The following is a 23,897-nucleotide window of genomic DNA, read 5'->3' on the forward strand; positions in this document are numbered from 1 at the left end:
TCCTATAAATACTACAAACCTTTTTACAGGTTGTTTTTTTTTCTCATACAAATCACATCCTTGAACACAGCAGAGTTACTCCCATGACTATAAGACTATGAATAAGAAATAATAAAAGGACACAAATAATTGTAAGAAATAAAATGCTGATGATAGTTGACATTAATGTATTATTCTAGAGCAGGGCTATTTAAAATCAACAGAGCTACAATTCGAGTACAGCTTTAGAAGGCAAGAAAAGGACTATAGATATTAAAATATTCTATTTTTCACTCCTGCATAATTTTCTGAAAATCACACAACACAAGGTTTCCATAGATCTTTTGTTTTCAGATGAAAATGACCTCTTAGAGCTACTTGACTCCATATTTTTAAGTACTGCTGTATGCTAAAGGACACAGAAACAGATATGCTTGAAAGTAGGAGATACACATTAGATGATTTACTGGAAGTTACTTTGCTGTATAAAACATTTCTAATCTGGCATGAATAATCATTTTACCGTGTTTATGTTCAGGGAGAAGATCTACACCTCTTTGGACCTTCACCCTGCAAGACTGTGTGGCCAAAGATTTTGCAAGAGGGTAATTTACTAGCTCTCAGCCCTGAGACGACCAGTGCAGAGGGTGATGGTTTGGTAGTAATCAAGGGATCTTTCCATACATCTGTATCTTTTGGCAAGGTTAGGATAGACAAGACATTAATATTAAAGAAAGGAGGATTAACAAATCTCATTTTGCTGGTGAACGAATAGGCATAGATCTGTAAGATGACTTCACACATTAAGAAAAAGCAAGAAAGTGAAGCTAGAACTTTCAAAATTCCCGAATCTTTTAACTTACCAATATAACCTACCAATTTAGCTTTCCCCAATTTTCCTTTAACTTACCTTCATGGCTGTTGTTCCCCATGGTGTTATCCCACCACAGCAAGAATGTCTCTCTCAGCCCACAAGTTACACAGGAAAGCAAAATGTCATAGTGTACATCAATTTCAAAAGCCCTTTAAAATGTCACTGGATGAGCACAATGTTGATTTGTTAGTGATGGTGTTTTAAAAAAGCTGCATTTTCTTTTTGAAATGAATTTTTAATGCAAACAGCATAATCTATGAAGTACCGCCAGTTAAATTCTTAACTACATCAGGTTTTATGTGTGAATTTCCATCATGCTGAACTAAGAGTTTAATAACACAGCTGTCAGAGCAGCTAAAGTTAGCAGAACTTTAAAAGCAGTCTTTAAAAAAAAGGTGTCTTAAAACTTGTGAAGGATAAAGCATGAAAAACAAATGGATGGAAAATAATCCATAGATCTTTGGCCCAGGCCATTTACCTACTTTTCCTCTAGATTGCTTCTAATAAATAAAATGTAGGTATGAATGATGGGAGAAAAAAGTTCTGTGTCTGCTACACAGTTCTGAAAGAAAAATTTCCAGCTCAATTCAAGTGTTGGCTTATTATTCAAAGCCCTTAACTGGGATGAACTTTAGTCCCCTTGAAGAATTTTATTTTTCCCTTCTCTTCTCCTTTCCACTTTGAGGGAGAAATTACAACCTCTGCCTAAGACATGTTTCATTTTACTCATATAAGAACTGTAGATGATGTAGCATAAAAATTACTGCTTCACTAACAACCATGATCAGACAAATTCATCAAGAGTCATAGTGAGAGCAATTACATAAAAAATTAAACAGAGAATCACAGACTCATAGAATCAAAGAATCATTTAGGTTGGAAAAGACCTTTAAGATCATTGACTCCAACCATTAATGTAGCACTGCGAAGTTTACCACTAAACCACATCTCTAAGCACCACATCTACATGTCTTTTAAGTACCTCTGGGGATGTTGACTCAACCACGTCCTTGGGGAGGTTGTTCCCGTACATGACAGCCCTTTCAGCGAAGAAATTTTTTCTGGTGTCCAACCTAAACCTCCCATGACACAACTTGAGGCCATTTTCTCTTGCTCTGGCACTTTGTAACCTGGGAGAAGAGTCTGACCCCCATCTCACCACAATCTCCTTTCAGACAGCTACAACGAGCAACATGGTCTCCCCTGAGCCACTTTTTCTCCAGACTAAACTCCCACAGCTCCCTCTGCCACTCCTCACAGGACTCAGGCTCCAGACCCTTCTCCAGCTCTGTTGCCCTTCTCTGGACACTCCAGCACCTCAGTGTCTTTCCTGAGCTGAGGGGCACCAAACTGGACACAGGATTCGAGGTGTGGCCTCACCAGTGCTAAGTATAGGGGGACAATCCCTGCCCTGGTCCTGCTGGGGCTATTGCTAATACAGGCCAGGCTGCCATTGGCCTTTTTGGCCACCTGAGCACACTCCTGGCTCTTGTTCAGCTGCTGCCAGCTAGCATTCTGCAGTGCTTTTCCGTCTGACAGCTTTCCAGCCACTCTTCCCCCAGCCTGTAGCTGGGGTTGTTGTGAGCCAAGTGTAGGACTTGGAACTTGGTCTAGTCGAACCTCACACAGCTGACCTCAGCCCACTGATCCAGCCTGTCCAGATTCCACTGCAGAGCCTTCCTGCCCTTCTGCAGATCAACATTCCCACCCAGCTTGGTGTCCTCTGCAAATTGAGTGAGGTTGCTCTCAATCCCCTCATCCAGGTCATTAATAAATATATTAAAGAGGGCTGGCCCCAACACTGGTTCCTGGGGAGCACCACTAGGGATCAGCTGCCAGCTGGATGTGACCCCGCTCACCACCACTGTCTGGGCTTGGCTATCCAACCAGTTTTTTGCCTGGGGAACAGTTCACCCATCCAAGCCATGAGCAGGAAATTTCCAGGAAATTTTGTAGGAAATGGTGTCAAGGGCTTTACTAAAGTCCAGGTAGACACATTCCCAGCAAACAAAGTAGGCAAATGGTTTTTTTTCAAGGTGTTGATTACCCATAATTAAGGAGAAATAACCAATAATTTTCAACTGCTTTCAAAAATGAAAGTGGTTCTGTGTTTTGCCAGAATATATTCTATATGCAGAATATAACTAACTTTCAGGTCAGCTTGATTTCAGTAAAAACATTAACCTGGTTTTGGTTTCTACTGTGTTGTGTCCAGTGGAGCTGACATATAGACAACTCCTGCTGTGCTGAGGTCTGCAAGGAAGTAGGGTGACCTCTGGTCAGACTCAGCAGTGCTGTGAATTGAGAGAGTTGTGATTGCTGTTGCTTTAGGTGGGCTGTGGCTGCTGTAGTGTAGTGAGTGCAGTGTTTGCCCAGGGCTGCACCACAGTCCATCCAGCCTGTCCAGAGGAGAAGATTCACTCTTTCTGTTTGAACATTATTAGAGCTACTTATGAGCTACATCCTCCCAGATGGATTTGTGTAAAAAGGAGTACAGTACATGAAGTTCTGAAACAATTTTTGATGCAGCTTTGTACGTTATTGTCTTGGCTGGGACATGTGGCATCCACATGGAGTTCACACAGAGTACATAGTCAAGGTTGCATGTTTTCCCTTCTGTTGCAGCACATGTCCTGATATACTTGAGTTCAATCTCCCTGTTCATCATTTAGTACAATTGTGCTGAATACAGATGCCTAGAACTAACTAACTAATGAAATAAATTAATAAATAAAATCTGTTATATTTTAATTTATATTCTACTCACAGAATTACCCCTTTTGATGGTAGTTCAACAGTTGGACAATATGATCTTAGAGGACTTTTCCAACCTTAATGATTTTAAGTTTCTGTAATTCTATGACTTTTTGAAAGATAGAAATTCAGATAAGGTTAGTATGGCATTTAGTTTTGTACAAGATACAGGCAGACAAGCTTTCTCAGATTGATTAATGTTCTTAATAACCCTTAATTCTTTCATCTCTATCTAAATTGGGGTTTTGGCAGCTGTAATGTTTCTTAGAAACAGCTTTATTGCAGAAGTAAATTTTAAGTTGGTTTTTAAAAAATAATATTATTTTGATAAGAAAAGAAACATGAAACTAAGTAATAGTCTCACTGTGGCAAATTACTGATGTTAATTTTTAGTAGGCAAAATCTTCCCATTAAATTTTGAAGTCACTTGAGCACACATATTAAAAGACATTTCTTAAAAAACATGTAGTCTAACAGGATTTTACCTGCTTCTTACTTTTTCTCAATCCAGAGTTTACTATTTATATCAAAATTTATGCTTGAATGTATAGGACTCTCGTATTGTTATTCTCTCTGGTATTTCTTGCCTGTTCACTAACTTCTTCATTTTATAAGTTCTAATATAGATTGATTATTATTTTGGGAGAAGAATTATAAGCCTCCAAAGCACCCCCTCTGCGTCAGTCTGTGGAGGAGAAATTTATTCTATCTCCATGCACTGTAAATGAATTGTATGCTAAAGAGATCAGCCTTTTTAAATATCTTCATGTCTTTTTTGTTTTATGCATCTTCATCTTTCGTAGCTCAATAAGAGAACTATTATGAGTCAGACTAGAAAAGAGAAAAAAACAAACAAACACACAGAAGTGCAGCATTACCTCTGCTTTCCAAATCATTAGGCATTTTAAATTAGATTATGACACTGTAATCTTCCAGCTAATATTTAGTTTTCCCTTACCAATTGCCACTGTGAAGTATATTTAATATAGTCCATAACTAAAGGGAATTTGAACAAGATTATTTTAGGTCCATAGTTCTGCAGAAACTATTGTCATCCACATTTAGCAGTTTCTAGGTCAGCAGTTAATCTTCCAGCCAAGTTCTAAATCAATCCTGATTCTTAAATCACTCTTAATTATTAAATGATCATTTGAGAGCACTAATACTGAAATCACTGATCCTTCAAGCATCCTTGTCCTTCACACAGTCTAACAAAACTTCAGCCCCCAGCTCCGTCTCAGCTCTCAAAATCCCAGTTGACAGTGTCCCACAATCCCTCTCCAACAGCAGCCCTGCTCCTGGGTCCCCACATGCTCTTTTTCCAATCGCCTACTTCAAAGCTTCTTCATAACTTCCTTCAGCAATTTCAGAATGTTTCAGAAAGCAGCAGAATGTCTCAGACAAAGGCAACAGACAAGCCATGGGAAGGCGAAGAAGAGGAACCTTCATTCCTCAGAGAAGGGAGAAGAGAGAGTGAATCCAATTCCAGCTGCTGCAGGATGTTGCACTAAGCAGCAGATATTAGGAGAACTGGATGGCTCTTTGCCAGGTCATAAGCCAGTGGGATAGGGATAGACCAGAAGAGCTCTCCCTCAGACAGAAACATTGTGTATCGTGGGATCCTGCTCAGGAAAAACCAAATCACTGAGACTAGAACTGAGGAATTTCTAACCCAAATGTCCATATAGAACCAAAAGCCTTTGAGGAGACCAACATGCTATAAGGAATCCAGAAAACAATAACAAATCATTGTGCTGTCTCCAGGTAAAGTTTATTCGCTGTTGGCCAAAGCCATGAGAGAGAAAGGTTTTGGTTTCACACTTGCCCATGAAAATAAAAGCCCTGAGTAGCATGTCTGTCCCTTTGCTGACAGAAACATGAGAGAAGCTGCCAGTAACTTCCTCCATATTCAGTACAGCTAATGCCAGACTGCTCTAAGATGAGTCTGTTCCTGGCCAAGGCTGGGTCCATTAAAAGTGGTGGTAGTGCCTCTGGGATAACATATTTAACAAGAAGAAAAAAAGTTGTTGCACAGATGTAATTGCAGCCAGAGAAGAGCAGGGTGAGAATACACGAGGAACAACTCTGCAGACTCCAATATCAGCACAGAAGAAGGGGCAGGAGGCGCTCCAGGCACCAGAGCTGAGATTCTCCTCAGCCCATGGTGCAGACCATGGTCAAGCAGCCGCAGCCCATGCAGGACCACAGGAATCAGAGATCCACCTGCAACCAATGAAGGAGACCCATGCTGGATGCTTTAGGGCAGGCTGTGAACCTGTGGAAAGCCCCTGCTGGAACAGGCTCCTGGGCAGCTACCTGCACACCTGTGGAGAGAGGAGCCCATGCTGGAGCAGGTTTGCTGGTAGGACTGGTGATCTCATGGGGGACCCATGGTGGAGCAGCCTGTCCTTGCACCCTGTGGAGGAATGACCCATGCTGCAGCAGTTTGTGGAGGATTGTTTGCTGTGGTATGGACTTATGTCCAGCCAGGTTGGATATCAGGAAAAGGCTCTTCCTGCAGAGGGTGGTTGGGCACTGGAACAGGCTCCACAAGGAAGTGGTCACAGCACCAACCTGACACAGTTCAAGAAGGGTTTGAAGAATACTCTCAGGCACATGGTGTGACTCTAAGGGTGTCCTGTCCAGGGCCAAGAGTTGGGCTCGGTCCTTGGGGGTCCCTTCCAACTCAGCTTATTCTGTGATTCTTTGTAGTGCTAAGCTACAGTTACAATATTTTATTCTGTTAGTATTTTTCCAATTATGGTTCTCATTATTTGTTTTGCTACCATTTTTTTATCCCTGCTTCCCTCATCTATCTGTGCTATCCATCCATCAGTGTTTTGTTTTATTATAATTACTCAGTTTTTGCTTTTCTGATATTTGGCCTGAAAGACATGTTTCATTTTCTCTTCACACAGCTTAATTTCCTTCCTCTCTAAATCTCTAAATTGCTATGTAGAAAATACATTACATCAAATACATGCTGCTATAGAAGCTGAGAATAAATGGTTTGGCACCTGGTAGATGCTGAGTTGCCAAGTTACCACTGCAAATATCTGCAGTCTCATTGTGGAAATGCTAGGAGCATTCATCCTTTACTCACATACACTATAGAGTTATAGGAAACAAACAGAAATCATACTGAATAGAAAATATTACAATTTAAGAACATGTTATGAGAAAAAAATTCGATGAAAAACTCCTGGAATGGTTTTGTGAGACCTTTAAACCTGAATAATTTTCTTCAGTGCTAGTGTCCTTAATTAAATCCTCACCAGCTCTGCACTAACTCCAGGGTAAAATTACCACCCTTGATCTTTTCATTGGGATTTCTAGACTCTCCCATTCAACAATTTCAATTCTCTTAGTAGAGAAGGATAGGCTGAGAGGATTAAGTTTGTTCAACCTGGAAAAAGAAGGTTTCAGGGTGACCTAATCCCAGCCTTCCAGTACCTGAAGGAAAGGGACTTTTCAGAAATATAATGACAGGACAAGGGGGAATGGCCTCAAACAGAAAGAGAGCAGGTTTGCATTAAATATTAGGGGAATATTCTTTGCTGTGAGGGAGGTGAGGCGCATGAACAGGTTGCCAAGAGAAGCTGTGGATGCTCCATCCCTGGAGGTGTTCATGGCCAGGCTGGATGTAGAAAACCTGAGAAACCCGGTCCAGTGAAAGGTGTCCCGGCTAGATGATTTTAAGGTCCTTTTCAAACAAAACCATTCTATGATTCTATACTTTTTCAGGTGGTTCTTTCTGTATTTCCTGTGTGTAACAAGCCATTTCTTCTGTCTTCCCCATTACTGTGTCCTCTTCCTCTTAGAGACACTGTTATTAGTGACACTTCTCTGTATTAGCCCTAAAGTCAGGTAGCCAAAAATAATGACATTGATAATACTTTTCCTTAATCAAGTTTTCTGGGATGGTCATAGGCACTGTATGATGATTGAGATGGAAAATATATAAGATACAAAAAAAAAAAATCAACCTATACTAGACATCTCTTTTTGCCTCAATGGGTTTATGTTTTGTGTCACCTCTTCTCATTAAATTATGTTTTTCCTTGTATTTGCTCTTCATAAATAGTCTAACAAATATGGTCTAGCCATTTAAACCCTATTTTGTTTGGCAAATTCCATACATTTTGAGGGAATTTTTTTAACTGAAACTGGTCTATCTGAGGTTGAAATTATGTATCGAGTTCCTTCCCTGGCATGACTGAATATAACATCTCTAACACAATCAATTGAAACTTTTTTAACTTAACATTTTTTTCAACCTCTTTATAGATCCCTCTCCACCTTCAGTTATTTCACTCAGAAATTATTGTTTCAGAAACAACACTCATACGTTGGAGGTTATTTTATTTCTGAAGTTGTTAATATTTATTATTAAATAGCAGCAATATTTTAAAATTTGATTTTCCAGCAAATTGCAATCAGAATTATGGCAATTGAAATGGGAATGAGGGTACAATAAGGAAATGTATGGAAAACATAAGAATAGATGTGGTAGAAATATTATTGTAAGTCTTGCAAGAACTATTTCTTCTGTATTTATATTGTCTTGGGTGGGATTTAAATTTGTGTTTGACATTTACTGTTGTTCCCAAGCAGCACTCTAATACCTTGATGCCATTTGTCTTGATTGCTTAAATGAATTATGGCATTAATTGTTTGGGCTTTTCTTGGACTGTTTTCTGTATGCATTTTCTTTGGTTTTGTTTAATTCTTGCTGCTCTTATTTTGTTTAATTAGTTCAGTGTTAAATTTTCCACTCCAAGTTGCATAATGTTTTTTGAAGTAGCAAAGAAGTAGGTCAGGGGGGAATAATTCTGTTCTTCAGGAAATGGTGAAATTTTAATTTTTTTTTTCCCATCATGAAGTGGAACTAAAATGACCTATAAAACATATTTTCAAAAATATCATTAAAAACATCTGGGGGAATCGTATTGCTTTGTTACAAAAAAAGTCTAAGCATTTTTTTATTAAAGCATTTTTAAAAACACATTATTTGTATTAAAATGGAAGTTATTTTAAAATTAAGTTTGGAAATAAATTATTCAGAACTTTCATGAATGTCAAAATGGGACAAATCTCTACCTGAAAAAAATGTGCCAAATTATCCATAATTTACAAATATATTACTCTATTTTTTTCTAAAAATTTGGTCAAGATTCGGGACTCTCCACAGCAGGGTAACCTTCAGGATATACAAAGAAGCCATTTCAAAAAAGAAACCTACGTCTTCCTTCCCTTGGAGAAACCTTTCTCTATCTTTGCACCTTATCTGCCTCCCTATTTTCTTCTGAACAGCACCAAATAGCAGCTCTGTCTTCTCTTTGCTCAAGTTTCTGGCAGCCTGGTCACTCCTGCTCATGGCTGACATCGACTCACAGAGCTCTGACTCGTTTCAATCAGCTTCACTTCCAGTTGGCTTTTTCACTTACCTCTGAATTGGCAAAATCAGTTATGGCTTTGTCACAGCCAAAATGCAGAACTGTCCCCATCTGGAAGGACTAACAGCCATGCTTTGCACTACCTCACTTCTGGCATGTGACTTCTCTGGCTCCAGCTGGTCTTTTTCTGCCCTCAGTTTCCATAATTCTTATTTGTTCCCCTTCTCTCAGGGCTTCAATAGGTCCATAGGTCTTTGACATATTTTACTCCCCCCATAGACCCATTTCTGTGAGTATAACTTGAACTCCTATCCTGATACAGATGTACCCTACATAGAATCCTTCTATCCAAATAAAAACATCAATCTTTTTTTGGTATGTCTCCCCTTTTTTGTCAGTCCAATACATTTTCCTTTCCAAGTTTTCTCTGCCACTGGACTATTTGTTAAGCACTACCCTTTCTGCTACACCAGTTTAGGTGTTGATTTTGATTCCCTAAGCATGTGAAGCCCAACAGAAGTTTACAACTAAGTTTTCCTGATAGTTTTCAACCAAGATTACTGAGGATATATCTACTGGTCATAAACATTCATCCAGTAATCATCTTGCATTTTGATTTCTGCAATATTCTGAAAATGGGACTGAACCAGAGCTGCTTGACAGTTGGACAGGATAAGCATGAATAAATTGGACTGGAACAAAGAACCCAAAGGGAAAGGGCAGATAAAGGCAAAATTTATTAATAATCAGAGAAAGAAGCAAATAGTATGTACCTGCTAGAGTGCATACTCTCTGGAGTTTGACGTGTAACCTGGGATTCCTAATTGTCACAATTTTGTCCACCATTAAACAGCAATTTGGGCTTTTGGTGGTTAGCTATTGCTGTTATCAGTCACTTTAATTTCTCAAGTGGCAGAAATTTGCATGAATCTAAATACTGTTACTCTGCTGGCGGAATACATGACATTCAGAGTCAATGTGAGGTGATGTTTTTCTTTTTACAGTGTACCTAGGAATCACCAGAAGAAAGGCTGTCTACAGAGAAAAATGTCAGGAGGCATATATATCTTCAGCAAATGGGTGAAGTAGAAAAGCAGGTGAATGGTTAACTTCGTGCAGGAAGATGAAACACTAGGTGAGAGCACACTCATCTTAACCCTTTAAACCCCTCTCCAACCACAGCTGAACTCACTTGAGCAAGGACTTTGCAAAGCATCCTTCAAGGGAAACAAATTAAACAAAAACCCATAGTGTGTTCCAGTGGACATGAAATATGTGCTCTCAGATCGGATTGGGGTTTTATATTTAAGGTGACTGCCACATGCCATATTCCTACCTCATTTCTTGCAGATGCTGTGAGCAACTGCAGTACTGGACCAATTAGAAATGGAAAAATTCCACTTTCTGTAAAGTTCCTCTGCCTAGAGTCTGAACTACAGAAGTGCATAGCATGTGGGACTTGTGTTCATGACAATGGAAGCTGTCCTTCATATTTTAAAAGTATGGGCACTGCCTAATATTTAAAGGAAAAATTTGAGGGCCAGTTATTTTTCAGGTTTATTTTCATGGCTGTAGTTTAGATGCCTTCCATTTGCATGTAGAACAGTGCACCACACTTTCATCTCAGAAAGATCCTGGGAAGACTCAGTCACTAATACACACCTGATTGAGTAAGGCCCCAGCTGACAGCTTGTGAAGGAGATGCAGAACTAGCTACTACTGATGTACTGACTTCAGTTACTCTGAAGGTCTTCAGAGCAAGCCCACAGGGCTTGAACACCATGATTCTTAAGTAATGTTTGCCAAGGTTAAGCACAGCCACTTTATAATTATGTCTTCAAAACACATTTTGAAAATTAAGTAAGCTCTAGAAATAATGGGGTGAACATAAAAATATTAAATAACTAGTCATTAAATGGGCATTACCAATTTTGTGCACTGGAGGAGACAGCTATTTTGTAGAAAAAATAGCATGTGAATGTATCTTAAAGTATATGTGAAATAGAATCAGTTATGGATGATGAGGCATCCTTTTTTATGACACTTCTTTACAGGCAAGTGTTTAACCCTATAGTTACAGTAGCATTATTCTAAAATAAGTGTGTGCTATTGAACTAATGAATATTCTGCACATTCTGTTGATTTCAGCTGATTTCTGACTGGTTCTTCTCATCAGTTTCTCACTAGTCCACAGTACATGATAACATGTTTTGCTGCAACAATGCTGATTGCTCAGCCTAATTTCTAGTGAATGAAGCCTGTAATAAATTCAGTGCAGAGGAAGCATAGCACATTTCAAGTAGTCAGCACAGTCAGCTCAGGTCACTTCTTGTGCATTAGCACCAAAAGTTAACCTCAAAAGCTGTGTTGTAGCTCAGAATCCCTGAAGCATGACAGAACATTCCCAGTGCTTTCTAGTGACACCTCTTGGTAATAAACTCAGGGTCTGTGATCTGATTGAACACACTGATTTGTTCCTCTCTTTTCTTTTGGCATATTTTTCCCAGCAATATGCCCATTTAAACCCCTTTTAGTGGCTGATGAAGAAAACAAAAGAGAAAAATCAATGTATAATTTATATAAGATTTGAACAGAGTATGCAGTAGCAATGCATAGTATAAGCAATCAGGATAAACTCTCAAAGAAATACCTATTTGTAGGCTAGGATTACATCTGAAAAAGGTAATGAGAAGTTATCTTTACATTTAAGACTTCAAATTTCATAAAAGTGAAACTCTGTACCTTGCAGGAATACTACCTTCTGAGTAGACAAAGCTAAAACCAGAAGTTTTATCAATCTTGACCCCCATCTGTGATTATATTTATCTTGCTTACAGCATTGGATTTAAAAGACAGGATTCTCAGGTTAGACTTTAAGCTTATTCTATTTTCCTCTAAATTGCTCCTAAAATAGGAAGGCAGTAGACAAAATCAAGGATAAGGTGTTGAAGAGTGCTGCATATATCCATAAAAATTATGTCTGCACAAAAAGGAAATTTCTGTGTGTTAATGTAACCATGCAGCAGATCCAGGATGCTGCATTTTATGGATGTGTTTAAAAGCAAGATGAGAGAAAGAAAATTGTCTTTCTGCAACAAAAAGAGAAATGCAGTTTACTGTTTACACACTATAAGACAGCAAATGATTCCAGAAACTTAACAACTCTGTTAAACTCAGTGCACAATTATGGTACACCCAGAATTTCCTGACGTCTATATTTTTTCAGCATCAAATACCAGAAGATCCTTAAAGAGGGCTGGGGATTGAGAAGCTTATTTTCTTGGACATGTTAATAAGATTTCATACCTATACAGGTGTATCAATGCATGATGCAGGGCCTATATAAACTGTGCAGGATCAGATGCTCTTAACCACTGCACCCACTGGCAGGGATAGCAGTTTAAATTTATGAGTATTTTCAAAGCAGAATATGTATATTCCTTTAGTATAACCAGGATATTACATTATTTTTCCCTCATACAAGGTCACAAGCTTATGCTATGCTTAGGTTGAACTCACTTAGGGGGACCTAGAATTTTAAATTCAAAAGTTTTCATTCAGACTATACGCTGAATTTAACTGTGTTGGACTAGTAATCCCCTGGTTTCCACTCTGCTCTACCTTTAAAAGCAAGGACAGCCACTGCTCCCCGCTTTGCTATATCTGCCAGGGAGGTGGAAAGAGAAGTGTGGTAGTTCTGCATGCAAAGTTACAAGCTCTGGCAATGTTATAAGACCAGAACATGAATGCTGGTTTTATGGACCTGATCCTGAATATGAAAATAAAAGCCTGGATTTTGGCCTCTAGATTATTAATCCCTTTTCTGCATGTTTCAGATTCCCTATTCAGTGTGGTGGGCAGCATAGCAGTCCAATAAATCATATTAACATCAAGAAACTGAGAAAAAGGCAATGCCTAATAAAAGTCTTAAATGTCACCCCTTTCCAGATCTAAAGGTTAAAGCCAAGTTCAAGTTGACAGCTCTGAGCACTGAGAACCAGCACCCTGTGTGCTACAGAGCCACAGCCTCATTCAATTCTCATCTCCACTCCATTTAAAATCTTTCCATGTGTATTTATATGGTTACATGTGAATCCTACAGTTAATTTAATGAGAGAACTATGTAGTTTGAGAATGACACTATTGGCATCCCTGGAGATCTTTATCATCTATTTTTAAAGTTCTGAACTATTCCCTGAAGCCTACTATTTCTCAAGAGTCTGAAATCTTAACACTGATTTTAATCAAGCAATACTACTTTATAATTACACAGAATTATTACTGCTTTCACTAAGACAGATTCTCTGCAGAATAGTAATATTCAGACTCCAGAGTTTAAATCCCTGCCTTACTAAGTGTTAGACAAAAAAAATTCAAAATGTGTTTCTATGGCGACCTGATAGGAAGAAGACACAATTTATAATCCTGGTAAGTGCTAGTCTTTAGTTTTCAGATCTACATAAAAATGCCAGTTTGGATAATCTGTTTCATTGTTAAATGCTATTTTATTTTTATCTGACATCAAGTTTTTCTTATACAGAGCAATTTTATGTTTGAAAAATAGTAGACAACAAGAAGGTGACGAAAAGAAAGACATGTTAGGGTTTATTTTTCAAACAAGTCAGGGACTTGGAAGTGTAGAAAGTGTCTAGGCTGCTCTGACTGCAGAAAATAAAATGTATTACAATGTATTTAAATTACATAATTCTGTTTTATTGACTCTTTGGCTATGCTGAACATCAATAATTCTTTTTCTTTAACTTTTCCTCCTAAGTCACCCTGAATTTATCTTGGGTTTTTTTACAGAGAGCTTTACAAATCCCTCCCATAAAAGAGAGATCTGTCAGTAGCATGGCCTCTACCCAGCACCACTGTGCCAAGAGAGTATGGGTTATATGCATGTGACCCACCGGCTGTATAAGTGTTTATACTCCAAACCTATTTATTCAGAATCTTCCATCAAGATACATCATGCTTTAGAGTACATTTGAGGGGAGAAAATAATACAGATGAAAAAAAAAAAAAAAGAAAAAGATAAAGCTTTCTCCAAAACAAAGAATACTCCAAGGACCTTTGCTCGGACCCTTTAATTTGGTCCATTGACAACTCCCTTGATTTCCTTTATCTCTGGATAAGGAATCTGGAGCTGATTCACACAAGCAATCTTATTTGGAACAGAGCTCAAAAGGCTTATATGAGGTTTGGTTTAATTCTACTTGAAGAGTTAACTGTAGATTGATTCAGCAACCTTATACAAGGTACACATTTATCTGTTTACCTGTACCCACACATGGAACATTTTACTGGCTTACAGGCTGTAATATTTTGTTTTTCTATTTATGGAATACCCTGTGGAATAGATGTGAGATTCATAATTCAATGTTCCTGTCATGGTGCAAAAGGAGAATTCCCACTGCAGGGCTGGCTGCCTGCATGTCCTGGGGTCTGATTCTCTGCCCTCAGCAGATTTCCCTCTCTGCTCTGAGCAAAACCAAAAGATATCACATGGGTGTTGCATTCTGTTATGCATTACCAAGGAAAAGTATCTCTCTTACTTGTATTGGGCTTGTATATATTTGGCTTTTGTGTTCATAGCCTATTTAGTTCTTGCTTTATTGTTTGATGTAACGAAAGTGATCTTTTTAAAAATAATAAAAATTACATAATCTTATTTCACAAGGGGCAGAGAAGGGGAAAACAATTCCACAAAAGTAATTTTTTCTCATAAAAATCAGGATTCTGTCAAATATATACTGCTACTTATAGTACAGTCTTTTAATCTAAAATGATGAAATACATTGGATAAAGTACAGAATGAAATTAATAAACTAAATCAAAGAAAATTTTTATGACACAGAATCTTCATTTCTATAAAAAGATTTGCACTGCAACACTCAAGATGATTCTTTTATTAAAGAGTTGTATTTTGCCTTCATTGTTTTTGAAGGTTTGGTTTCCAAATTCTTAGATTTGGTTTCCAAATTCTTAGATTTCTAGAAGCCATCATAATTCCTGCAGTCTGTGTCTTCTGATGAGGCTGTCTTATGCTTGTCCTGCTAATGTGTATGCCTCACAGAGCTCTTCAGTCTCCGTACTGAAGACCTCAGCAATTATTCTCTGTTAGGGAAGGGATTTAAACCTCAAGTAAAACCAAACACTCTGGACTGATTTTAAATGCTGTGGCATGGAGGTGAACCTGCTGGCATCCCAGAGCTGTGCCCAGGCAGAGGGCTGCAGACTGGACATGTGGCTCTGTGCTGCCACAGGGCAAAGTTGCCAGTGAATTACTACCACAGGATTGCATCAGCTATACTGCTGCTCGGAACCCCAAAGTGAACTCCATAGTCTACCAAGATACAGTTCGCTTTTTGTTTTCTTTTACACTCTTAAAATGACTTGCAGATGTGCTGGCAGTCACAGGTCTTGCTGAAGGCAGTTGGGATTGCATGTGCTCATCTAAAAGTGATTAAAGATCAGATTTATGTAAAATGTAAATATTTCATAACATAGCTGTCAGCCCATTTTGAAGTGAAAACAAGTGTAAGAGCTGACTAAAAGCTTTGGTTTGGTGTTTAGAAGACAATATCTCCTACAGTTTTATTAGATCTTTTTTGTTTGAGATCTATTATTTTAATTGTGTCTATTTGATAACCTGTATGACTTAATCAATACAATTCTTTAATTAGTTATGTGGTGCAGTTCTTTTGCCACATTAGCAAGAACTCAAAGATAGTTGTCTTTTGGTTGAAGACTGTATTCAGCACAATGAGACAGCACTTCTGCTAATGTGCTCTCATGAGATTATCTGTGAAGCCACACAGGAATAGAACTGCTTTCCCTTCTCAGAAGAAAAAAGCTGGCCAGCATCTGTGTGGCTGAAACTAGTCAATGGGTTCCTCATGCCCAAAGACAACTTTTCCTCCCTACAGTTATTTAGCCATAGGAAAAGATGATTGAGTCCCTCCTAGTCAAGTCAGACTACAGCTCTGATTAATGCTTTCCTGGGAAACCTCTCTTTTTCCAGGTATGCTAATAAAATTTGGTTTTAGGCATGTGTGTTTAGAAACTGGGGTGAGTATGTTGTCCTTCTTTTTAGACATCTGCTTTGCTGGACTTGGAAATTCCACTAGTCAGAGCAGTTTATCCTTGCATAGTCTCATTAGGAGTCACTAAAGAGTGTGTTACTTTGACATGTGACGTGAGTTCTGCACTTCTATATTTTTATAGATACTTTTAATTTCTAGATCTCAAATTTTTGTACCTAAAGAACTGGGCATTTAAATACAGCATTTACTATCAAGAATATTTTTTATTTACATGAGGTAGACTTCACATATGGTAAGCTTTCCTGAAATAAAAGTCTGGAAAAAATTACTGTTTGTTGCAGGATTTAAAATTGCATTCACATTTGAAGGTTTGACCCTACCTTCATTTAATCAATTTCTTGTATCTATTAGAAAAATCTCTTTCTCAACCTTTGTACCATCCATGCTAAAGCAGATTTCTCCTTATCACTTCTTTGTTATGTCTCTCTGTAGAACAAGAACAGTTTTCAGGAAAAAATGTTTCTTTGGATAGCATGTAATAAAAGGAAAACGATAAAATAAGAAGTCATAAACTTTCAGAAAGTACATAATTTAATTTAATTTGAACTAATTATCCCTGGAAAAGAATTGTATTAATTTTATAGCATTATCCATGGCTTTTGCTTTTGTTGTCACTAAACATGTGGCAGTCATATTAATTGGCTCTCTTTTATTTAAAAGAGCATTACACTGTTCTGCAAAGGAGCTAGATAAAGTTAGGGAGAGGACATATTTTATTGTCTCAAATGTATTGTGATAATGGCTGCAAGTTCCCCACACCCCTTTCTTAACGACTGTACTTGTCACCTATTGTCCTGCCTTCCCAACTCCACACAGTCCTAGCCACGCCCCCAGCTTTCCCTATTGGTTCCTATACCCTAACCCCACATGGCCCTGGCCACTCCCTCGGGTTTCCCCTATTGGTTCCTGTACTCCTAACTCCGCCCCTGTACCTCCCCTGTACCCAGAGGTCACTGGGCCTGTGTGCTGTCCCTGCCCCTCTCTGTTTCCCTATAAAACCCCTGACCCTGCGCTATCTTGCTGTCTATGCTCCACGTGTGTCTATGCTCCACATGTGGCTGAGCATGTGAGGCCTTTGCCCTCAAGGCATCTCTGCCTCGGGGAGGTCGTTGGCCTCTGCTGCACCATGCGAATAAACATCTTCCATGGACACAACGCATAGACCCTCCTCGCCTCCTTTATCACCGCCGGTTGTGGAAGCAGACGAACCAGAGTTAGCCTTATGGCTCCCCGGCCGGTGAGAGCACAGTGTCCAGCCCTGGGACAGAGGGTTTGGAGCACTGAGGCGCTGAACCGGGCTGGGTAGAGAAGCTCTAGGATAAAGTCTGCTGTAACATCCTCAAAACCGCAACACAAATGAGTATTTTAAAACTTCTTCAGCAAAATATCAGGCAGGCAGGGGGGAAAAAGTCTTAGAAAACGTATTAAAAGAAAAACCTCCAAAAGTAATATTTTATAAGGATGATAGGTTCAAAGAAATCATTGGGTTCCAAGACCAGATTGGGAGTCTTGGATTTGCTTCTTGCTCCAAAGGTGGCTGTTTGTGTAGTTTAGTTGATCAGCTTCTGTTTACAGAAGTATAAGAACTTTAAAATAGGCCAAAATATAATTAACTCTGTATTTTAGGCCACTTTTCCTATGGAATATCATGAGAAGGGACTTATTATAACTGAAAATCAGATCTCTCTGCTTCTATTTTTCCATTTCAAGAATAAATGGTATGGAAAATGAGTAGATATGCAGTAGATATCTGGAAAATCAATTATTTGAATCACCTCAGTAAAAATTTGTTTGATTTTGCACAGAGGAGTCCTGTGAAATCCTGAGAATATTACAGATGCTATGTTTATAGTTTCTTCAGTCAATTTATCATTTACTTTTGGTGGTGTTTCTGTGGCTAGCACAGGTTTTTCCCATGAGAAATTTTCTTGTGTTTTGTAAATAAAGATAAAGTTTGGATGTTGTTGGAACAGTGTCCCAGAACTTGGACAGTGCAGGCCTGGCCAATCAGGCCTGGGGGAAGGCTTCTGACTGACCAATCTGGGTGACTTTTGAGAACTCTATATATGTGATGAAATCAAAACAATAAAGATCATTCCTTCTTGCCACTGAGAACTGGTGCATTCATTACTCTGCTAGCTGCTCAACAGCGACAGTGTTTCTTGCTGTATTTTTTGTGAGGAGGGTTTTGTAGAGTTTTTAGGCCATGCAGTCAAAGACAATAATTCCTTAGGATTTCTGAGATTGGCTTGGGAAAAATATATTTATTGCTAGTGGAAAAATAAAATAATGGGCAGCAACAGTGTTTGTCTTTTGCTTTATTTATTTCCAGTTCAATAATACACTTAAAATATCAATGTTTCATGTTTTTGTTAATCTTTGGTTATTTCTTTTGTGCACGTTTGTTGCTTTTTCCCCTGGACCATAAAAATCTGCTATTTTCTAGTGCTGTCCTCTTTCATTTTGCTAATAAAAATCCCTGCCTTTTTTAAATGGCTACAATTTTCTTTCCTCTTACTACAATTCCCAATTGCCTTCAACTCAACAATCAATTCTCTGTACATAAATGCACAGCAGATTCAACAGAAAAAAAACCACATCTTATCTTTGTTTATATCACTTACTCCAAACCCAGTAATATCTAACTTTATGGAAGGTAAGGTGCAATCCATTGATAAGGAAGTCCTCTGTTCCCCTCTGGGCTCCCAACATAAGAACATGGAGCTGCTGGAGTGAGTCCAGAGGGGGACAATGAAGATGATCAGAGAGCTGGAACATCTTTCCCATGAAGACAGGCTGAGATAGCTGGGGCTGCTCAGTTTGGCAAACAGAAGGCTCCAGGCAGACCTTATAGTGCCTTCCAGTACCTAAAGGGGACCTAAAAGAGATCTGGAAAGGGACTTTTTATAAGGGCACGGAGTGATAATTCCTCAAACTGAAAGAGAGTAGGTTTAAATTATATAATTAGAGGAAATTAGTTACTGTGAGGGTGGTGAGGCAATGGAACAGGTTGCCCAGAGAGGTTGTAGATGCCTCATCCCTGGAAGTGTTCAAGGTCAGGTTGGATGGGGCCCTTTGCAGCCTGATCTAGGGGGTGGCATCCTTGCCAATGGAAGGAATTGGGGGTTGAACTGGATGATCTTTAAAGTCCTTTCTAACCCAAACCATTCTATGATTTTAAAAAACTTTGAAAGGCGTAGATGGAAGAGAAACAGATCACAGATAGTTTTGGCCATGGCCTTGCCTTCTTGGGTATTAAAAGGAGAATTGTAGTGGATGTTAAAGTCTTATGGACTTACTTTTTCTTACCATGAGTTATTTAAAAATAATACAACTTTCAATAAAAGTGCTACTTTTTTATTACAACCTTAATGCCCACATTCATTCTGGCTTTTATTGTAACTTTTAAGGAATAAAATGCCAAACACATTCTTCAGTTAGTAGCAACAGATTCCTTGATGGGAAAATTCTTGATGTTTAAAGCATCTGCCAAACATCTTCACCCTACGCTGTCTGTTGCTAATACACTATTATTGGGAGTGTGCAGGTGTGTAGGCATCTGTCTGTCTATCCAGAGATAGATTATAGTGTATACCTTGACATTTAAAATTTTATCACCATGCGTTTTACCAGTCCACATGTTTCTCGTGAAATCCAAGAAATTACACGCCTCAGAAAACTTCATAAAGAAGAGGTATTTGACATAAGACTGTTGTGACTTTTTCAGCATATCCAACAAATGACTACAACACTTAATTTTCTTCTTAGGCATTAATATTACATTTGATATATTCCACATCATACCCATTCCTTTGACATCAGTAAAAATTATATGTGTAAATTCAGTGAGAGCAAATTTAAGTCTATGGTACCTACACTTAAAGATATAGCTTGGCAACAGAATTTACAACATGAAAATCAAGAAGTAGGTTGTATTATTTGTCCCATTTAGCCTATTATTTTCCTACAGTATTGAGCCAAATAAGTGCATTTTGTTAGCTAGAAAATCACTTTCCTTCAGGTTTATTCTACTTTAAACTGTATGTATATTGTTGGTTTTTTTTTTCTTTTTCCACTGTTAACTTATACCTTAGGCTCTAGTATTCTAATCTAATATATTCTAAGACAATTTAGGATTTCTAGGAATTATATACTCCATATACCTAACAACATGAGTATGATTTTGAGTTACAATACGGTCTGTAGGCAGCTGAAGCTAGGGGAATTCGTTCTGTCCATTCAAATAGATTCTGGATCAAGACCTTAACTCTTGAACAAGAAAGAAGATAAGAAAGATTGCTTGCAAAATACCTTCAGCAATTTGTCATTAATTTGCAGCTGGGGGTCATAACTTCCTGGCACATTCACACAGACAAATTGAAAGGTCAGGCTTTGAAAGAACAGTTTTACCACTGGTTGTTTCACTGTGAGGTCTGTAACAGGAGTTATTTCCTAATCCAAACGCCTGCAAATGCTATTTCCAAGGAAAAAGGCAATCACAAGTGAACCCTCAATGTTTACAGGTAGCTACTGTGTCTGGTGTCCCTTATGAAAATCAATTATGCTCAAGCAAAATCTTTCTTGTCCAAGGGAGGCTGATTATAGATATATCTACAAGGATTTTAGCATATGTTTAATTGCTTACAAAATGGCTCTCCCCCGTTCAAATGAGAGAACTATATAGTGCTGTGAAAATGAAACATGCCTGTACATCTTCGAAAAATTCAGGAAAATCTGGAGAACAACAGATGATATTTGGTTTTGATTGATCAAGATCCATGTGCCTGTGTGCAGTTTAAGAAATCCTCTCTTTTACAGTTTGATTCTCAAGGGAAAATAAAACGGCCAAACCAGATTTCCAATTGTCATGCAGGTTTCTGTCTGTTCTACTCATGCCTCCTGCCTCTATAATTTTTATAAAAAATCAGAGGATTAAACTCGGTGGGGGGGTTGATGGTTTGTTTGGTGTTTTTGTTTTTTTTTGGAGGGGGGCTGTAATTTGATTGTAATTCAGGCTTTTGCTTCATATGCATGGAAGTTAAAACATGATAGTTATCATCATGAGCTAAATGTGACAATAAAATTTTAGCTCATTTTTTTGAAGACCCCTTTTGTTGACCTGATTATCCAATGTGACCATTGCATTATGGTTTTCCTAATAGCCTAGCAGAAGTGTGCATGAGAGCTAAAAGCTTTGAATGCTGTAGTGAGACTCTGGTGAATATCTTGTTACAAGAATAGCTACTGAAACACTTCTAGTTTTCACGCATGCATCTCATTTCTGCAGCTTATCCCATCAATGGTCCAGCTGTCCCTGACTCAGTCCCCTGATAACCTGCAAGTTTAAATGGACACAGAAGATGCAGGTGGAACAGAGAACATGGGTTGTGATTCTTACAAAGTCACAGACAAACCGAGCAGCTGAAAGAGGCATTTTCCTAAGCACACTTTCTCCCGACATGCAGCTGGCAACTCTGAGCTAGCATATGCCTCATGCAACAGTGAATGTCTTTATTTAGAGATGTATGGAACAGGACAACCCAAGCACAGAAAAGACAGTTCACAGAAGTCGTGTCACCATGCCAATAGTCCCTCTAAGAGGAAGGACTATGCAATCCTGAAGTTCATCCTAAACATGAAGTTCAGGAGCCCCTTCAAATTACTGAGTAAATAAAGGAAAAGTTAACAAGCCTCAGGGAAATTAATAGTTTCAATTATGACCATGCAAATTGCAAAAGGCCCTGAAAAATAGTAATATTTTAATGTAAGGGATACAGATCTGGGGATAAATTTGGGAAGCTCATTAACATGGAAAGTGATGTGTATGAGGTTTGAAAATTAAATTGAAAGACCATGCAAAAAAAAAAAAAATTATGGTGGCAGAGGACAACCCTGGACAGACAGAGCAACAAAACAACCAGATATCTTTCTGAATGGGAAACAAGTTTTTGAAGGCCATAAAATGAATGTTATTAAACTAATGTAATTTATCAACAGTGTTTCTTCTGAGTATTTTTTCATGCTTTTCTTTTAATGCAGGATTAAGAATTGGGGTGAAAGGAAGATGTATAGGTAAGAAAGACACATAATGAACAAATACTCTTTCTGTGAACTCTGCAAAATACTGTGAATTGTGACATATAAAATCATCACTGAACTAAACAATTTGCTGTCACTTTTGCACAGGCTGCCTTGTTGACTCTTAAAAAAAAGAAAGAAAAAAAAAAAGCAAATAAACAGCAATGTGATGAGGAATGTAGAAATCACTTACATCAGCAAGTTCTAGGTGCTATGAGCATTGTCCAGGTAAAACTTTATACTGTGAGGAAACTTATTCAGGCAAATCTCCATTTACCAATGTGTTGGATGAAGAATTAAACAAAATTAAACAAAAGGAAAACAGGAGCTCATCTGAACTGATTCTTTCATTAGATTTTTCTTTCCTTTCTACTTCTTCCAAGTACATTTTCACTGTTTTTAAAAGAAGTTGTTGCTCTGAGCTAAGCCTAGAACTGTACTTTTTGATGCTGGAATGCTAAACCACCTATTTCACAGATTTTTCTGTAGATACAAGCTATAGAAACAGGGAGGACTTAATCAAAAGAAAAGGAAATAGGGAATTGGTCACTTCATCCTTGCTTACTTAGGATTACACAGAATTTCTTGAAATATAAATATTGAAATATCTAAATTCATAGCTAAGGGCCTGTGATTGCCTGTAACTTCCAAGATATGTGTCATGGGAGACCACCATTCCTTGTTACAAGGATAAGAGCCAGCAGCAGTGTTGCCCTCTAAAATGTTCTGGAACCCTTCACACTTGTATCAATTGATATTAATCCTTTGTTTTTACAAGAAATATCACAAATATGTAGGAAACATTTACTGGTCCAAGCAGAAAAGAATTTGAAAGTACCATACCCAGTGTGTCAGTGACTGATGAGGTTTATGTTAGTAGGAGGAACACAGGCATTAAATCAAGAGATATTTATGCAAACTTTGTTTTACTGTATATTTGGCCATGTTATGAAGTTATTTATAGGTACAATTTAGTTAACCACTGCTTCTGTGTCTGGCTTCTGTTTCAGAAATTCATCAAAAATTCATCATCTGGTCTGTTCAATAATATATATACTTTAAAATGGAAAGGAACAAACTATAAATGACATAGGAGGGAAAGAAAACACATGCTGCTATGTATTCATTTTTAATGGATATGAATCATGAAAGTGAGTGCATGTAAAATAAACAGGAACACTGCTTTGCACGATAGTAAACAGAAAGAGTTAAAAGATGTTTCTCTTTTATAATTTCTGAATTTCTCCATTACTGAAATTCAATGGAGGGAGGTACTTTTACTACACTCATCAGGAATCTTCAAATCATTCTGCCACCCTGCCAATTGTACTGTATTGCACAGATCCCTGCTTGGTATAAAGGGCCCTGATGTCTGAGTCCATAAAAACTCCTGGGGAGAATTGGACACTTGAAAGTCATTGCTTCTGAATTGGAACTTTGCTGCAGAGGACCAGTCCTGCCTTTCCAGCCTGGTCCTAGGCAGCATCACAGAAATGGTGAATGGATTTGGATACACTATTTAGTGTTGACTTTTGTATACCCTTACTACTGGAAAGAAAAATTTCACTGAAACCAACACAAATACTGCTGTAAGCAGTAAATGTGGTGGGCTCTCAGACTTGTCTTTTTTGGGTATGTATCTAGCAAGTACTGAGTAAGAGGAGACAGCACTGGGAAGATGGAGAAATGGGATTTGGAAAAAGCCTTCTT

At 38.2% G+C, this 23,897-nt stretch overlaps 1 protein-coding gene across 1 annotated transcript in view; it reads right to left on the minus strand.

Annotated features, from left to right (window-relative positions):
* Window positions 1-23,897, minus strand: part of TMEM196 (transmembrane protein 196) — a 96,262-nt gene that overhangs the window by 63,664 nt on the left and 8,701 nt on the right. Inside the window, exon 2 of the mRNA XM_085050884.1 lies at window positions 890-940. Coding sequence (XP_084907010.1) covers window positions 890-895 — 6 coding nt within the window. The 5' untranslated portion in view covers window positions 896-940. The remainder of the gene's footprint in view (window positions 1-889; window positions 941-23,897) is intronic.

This window comes from Lichenostomus cassidix, chromosome 2 (assembly GCF_008360975.1).
Source record: "Lichenostomus cassidix isolate B80296 chromosome 2, HeHo_3.0, whole genome shotgun sequence".
NCBI lineage: Eukaryota > Metazoa > Chordata > Aves > Passeriformes > Meliphagidae > Lichenostomus > Lichenostomus cassidix.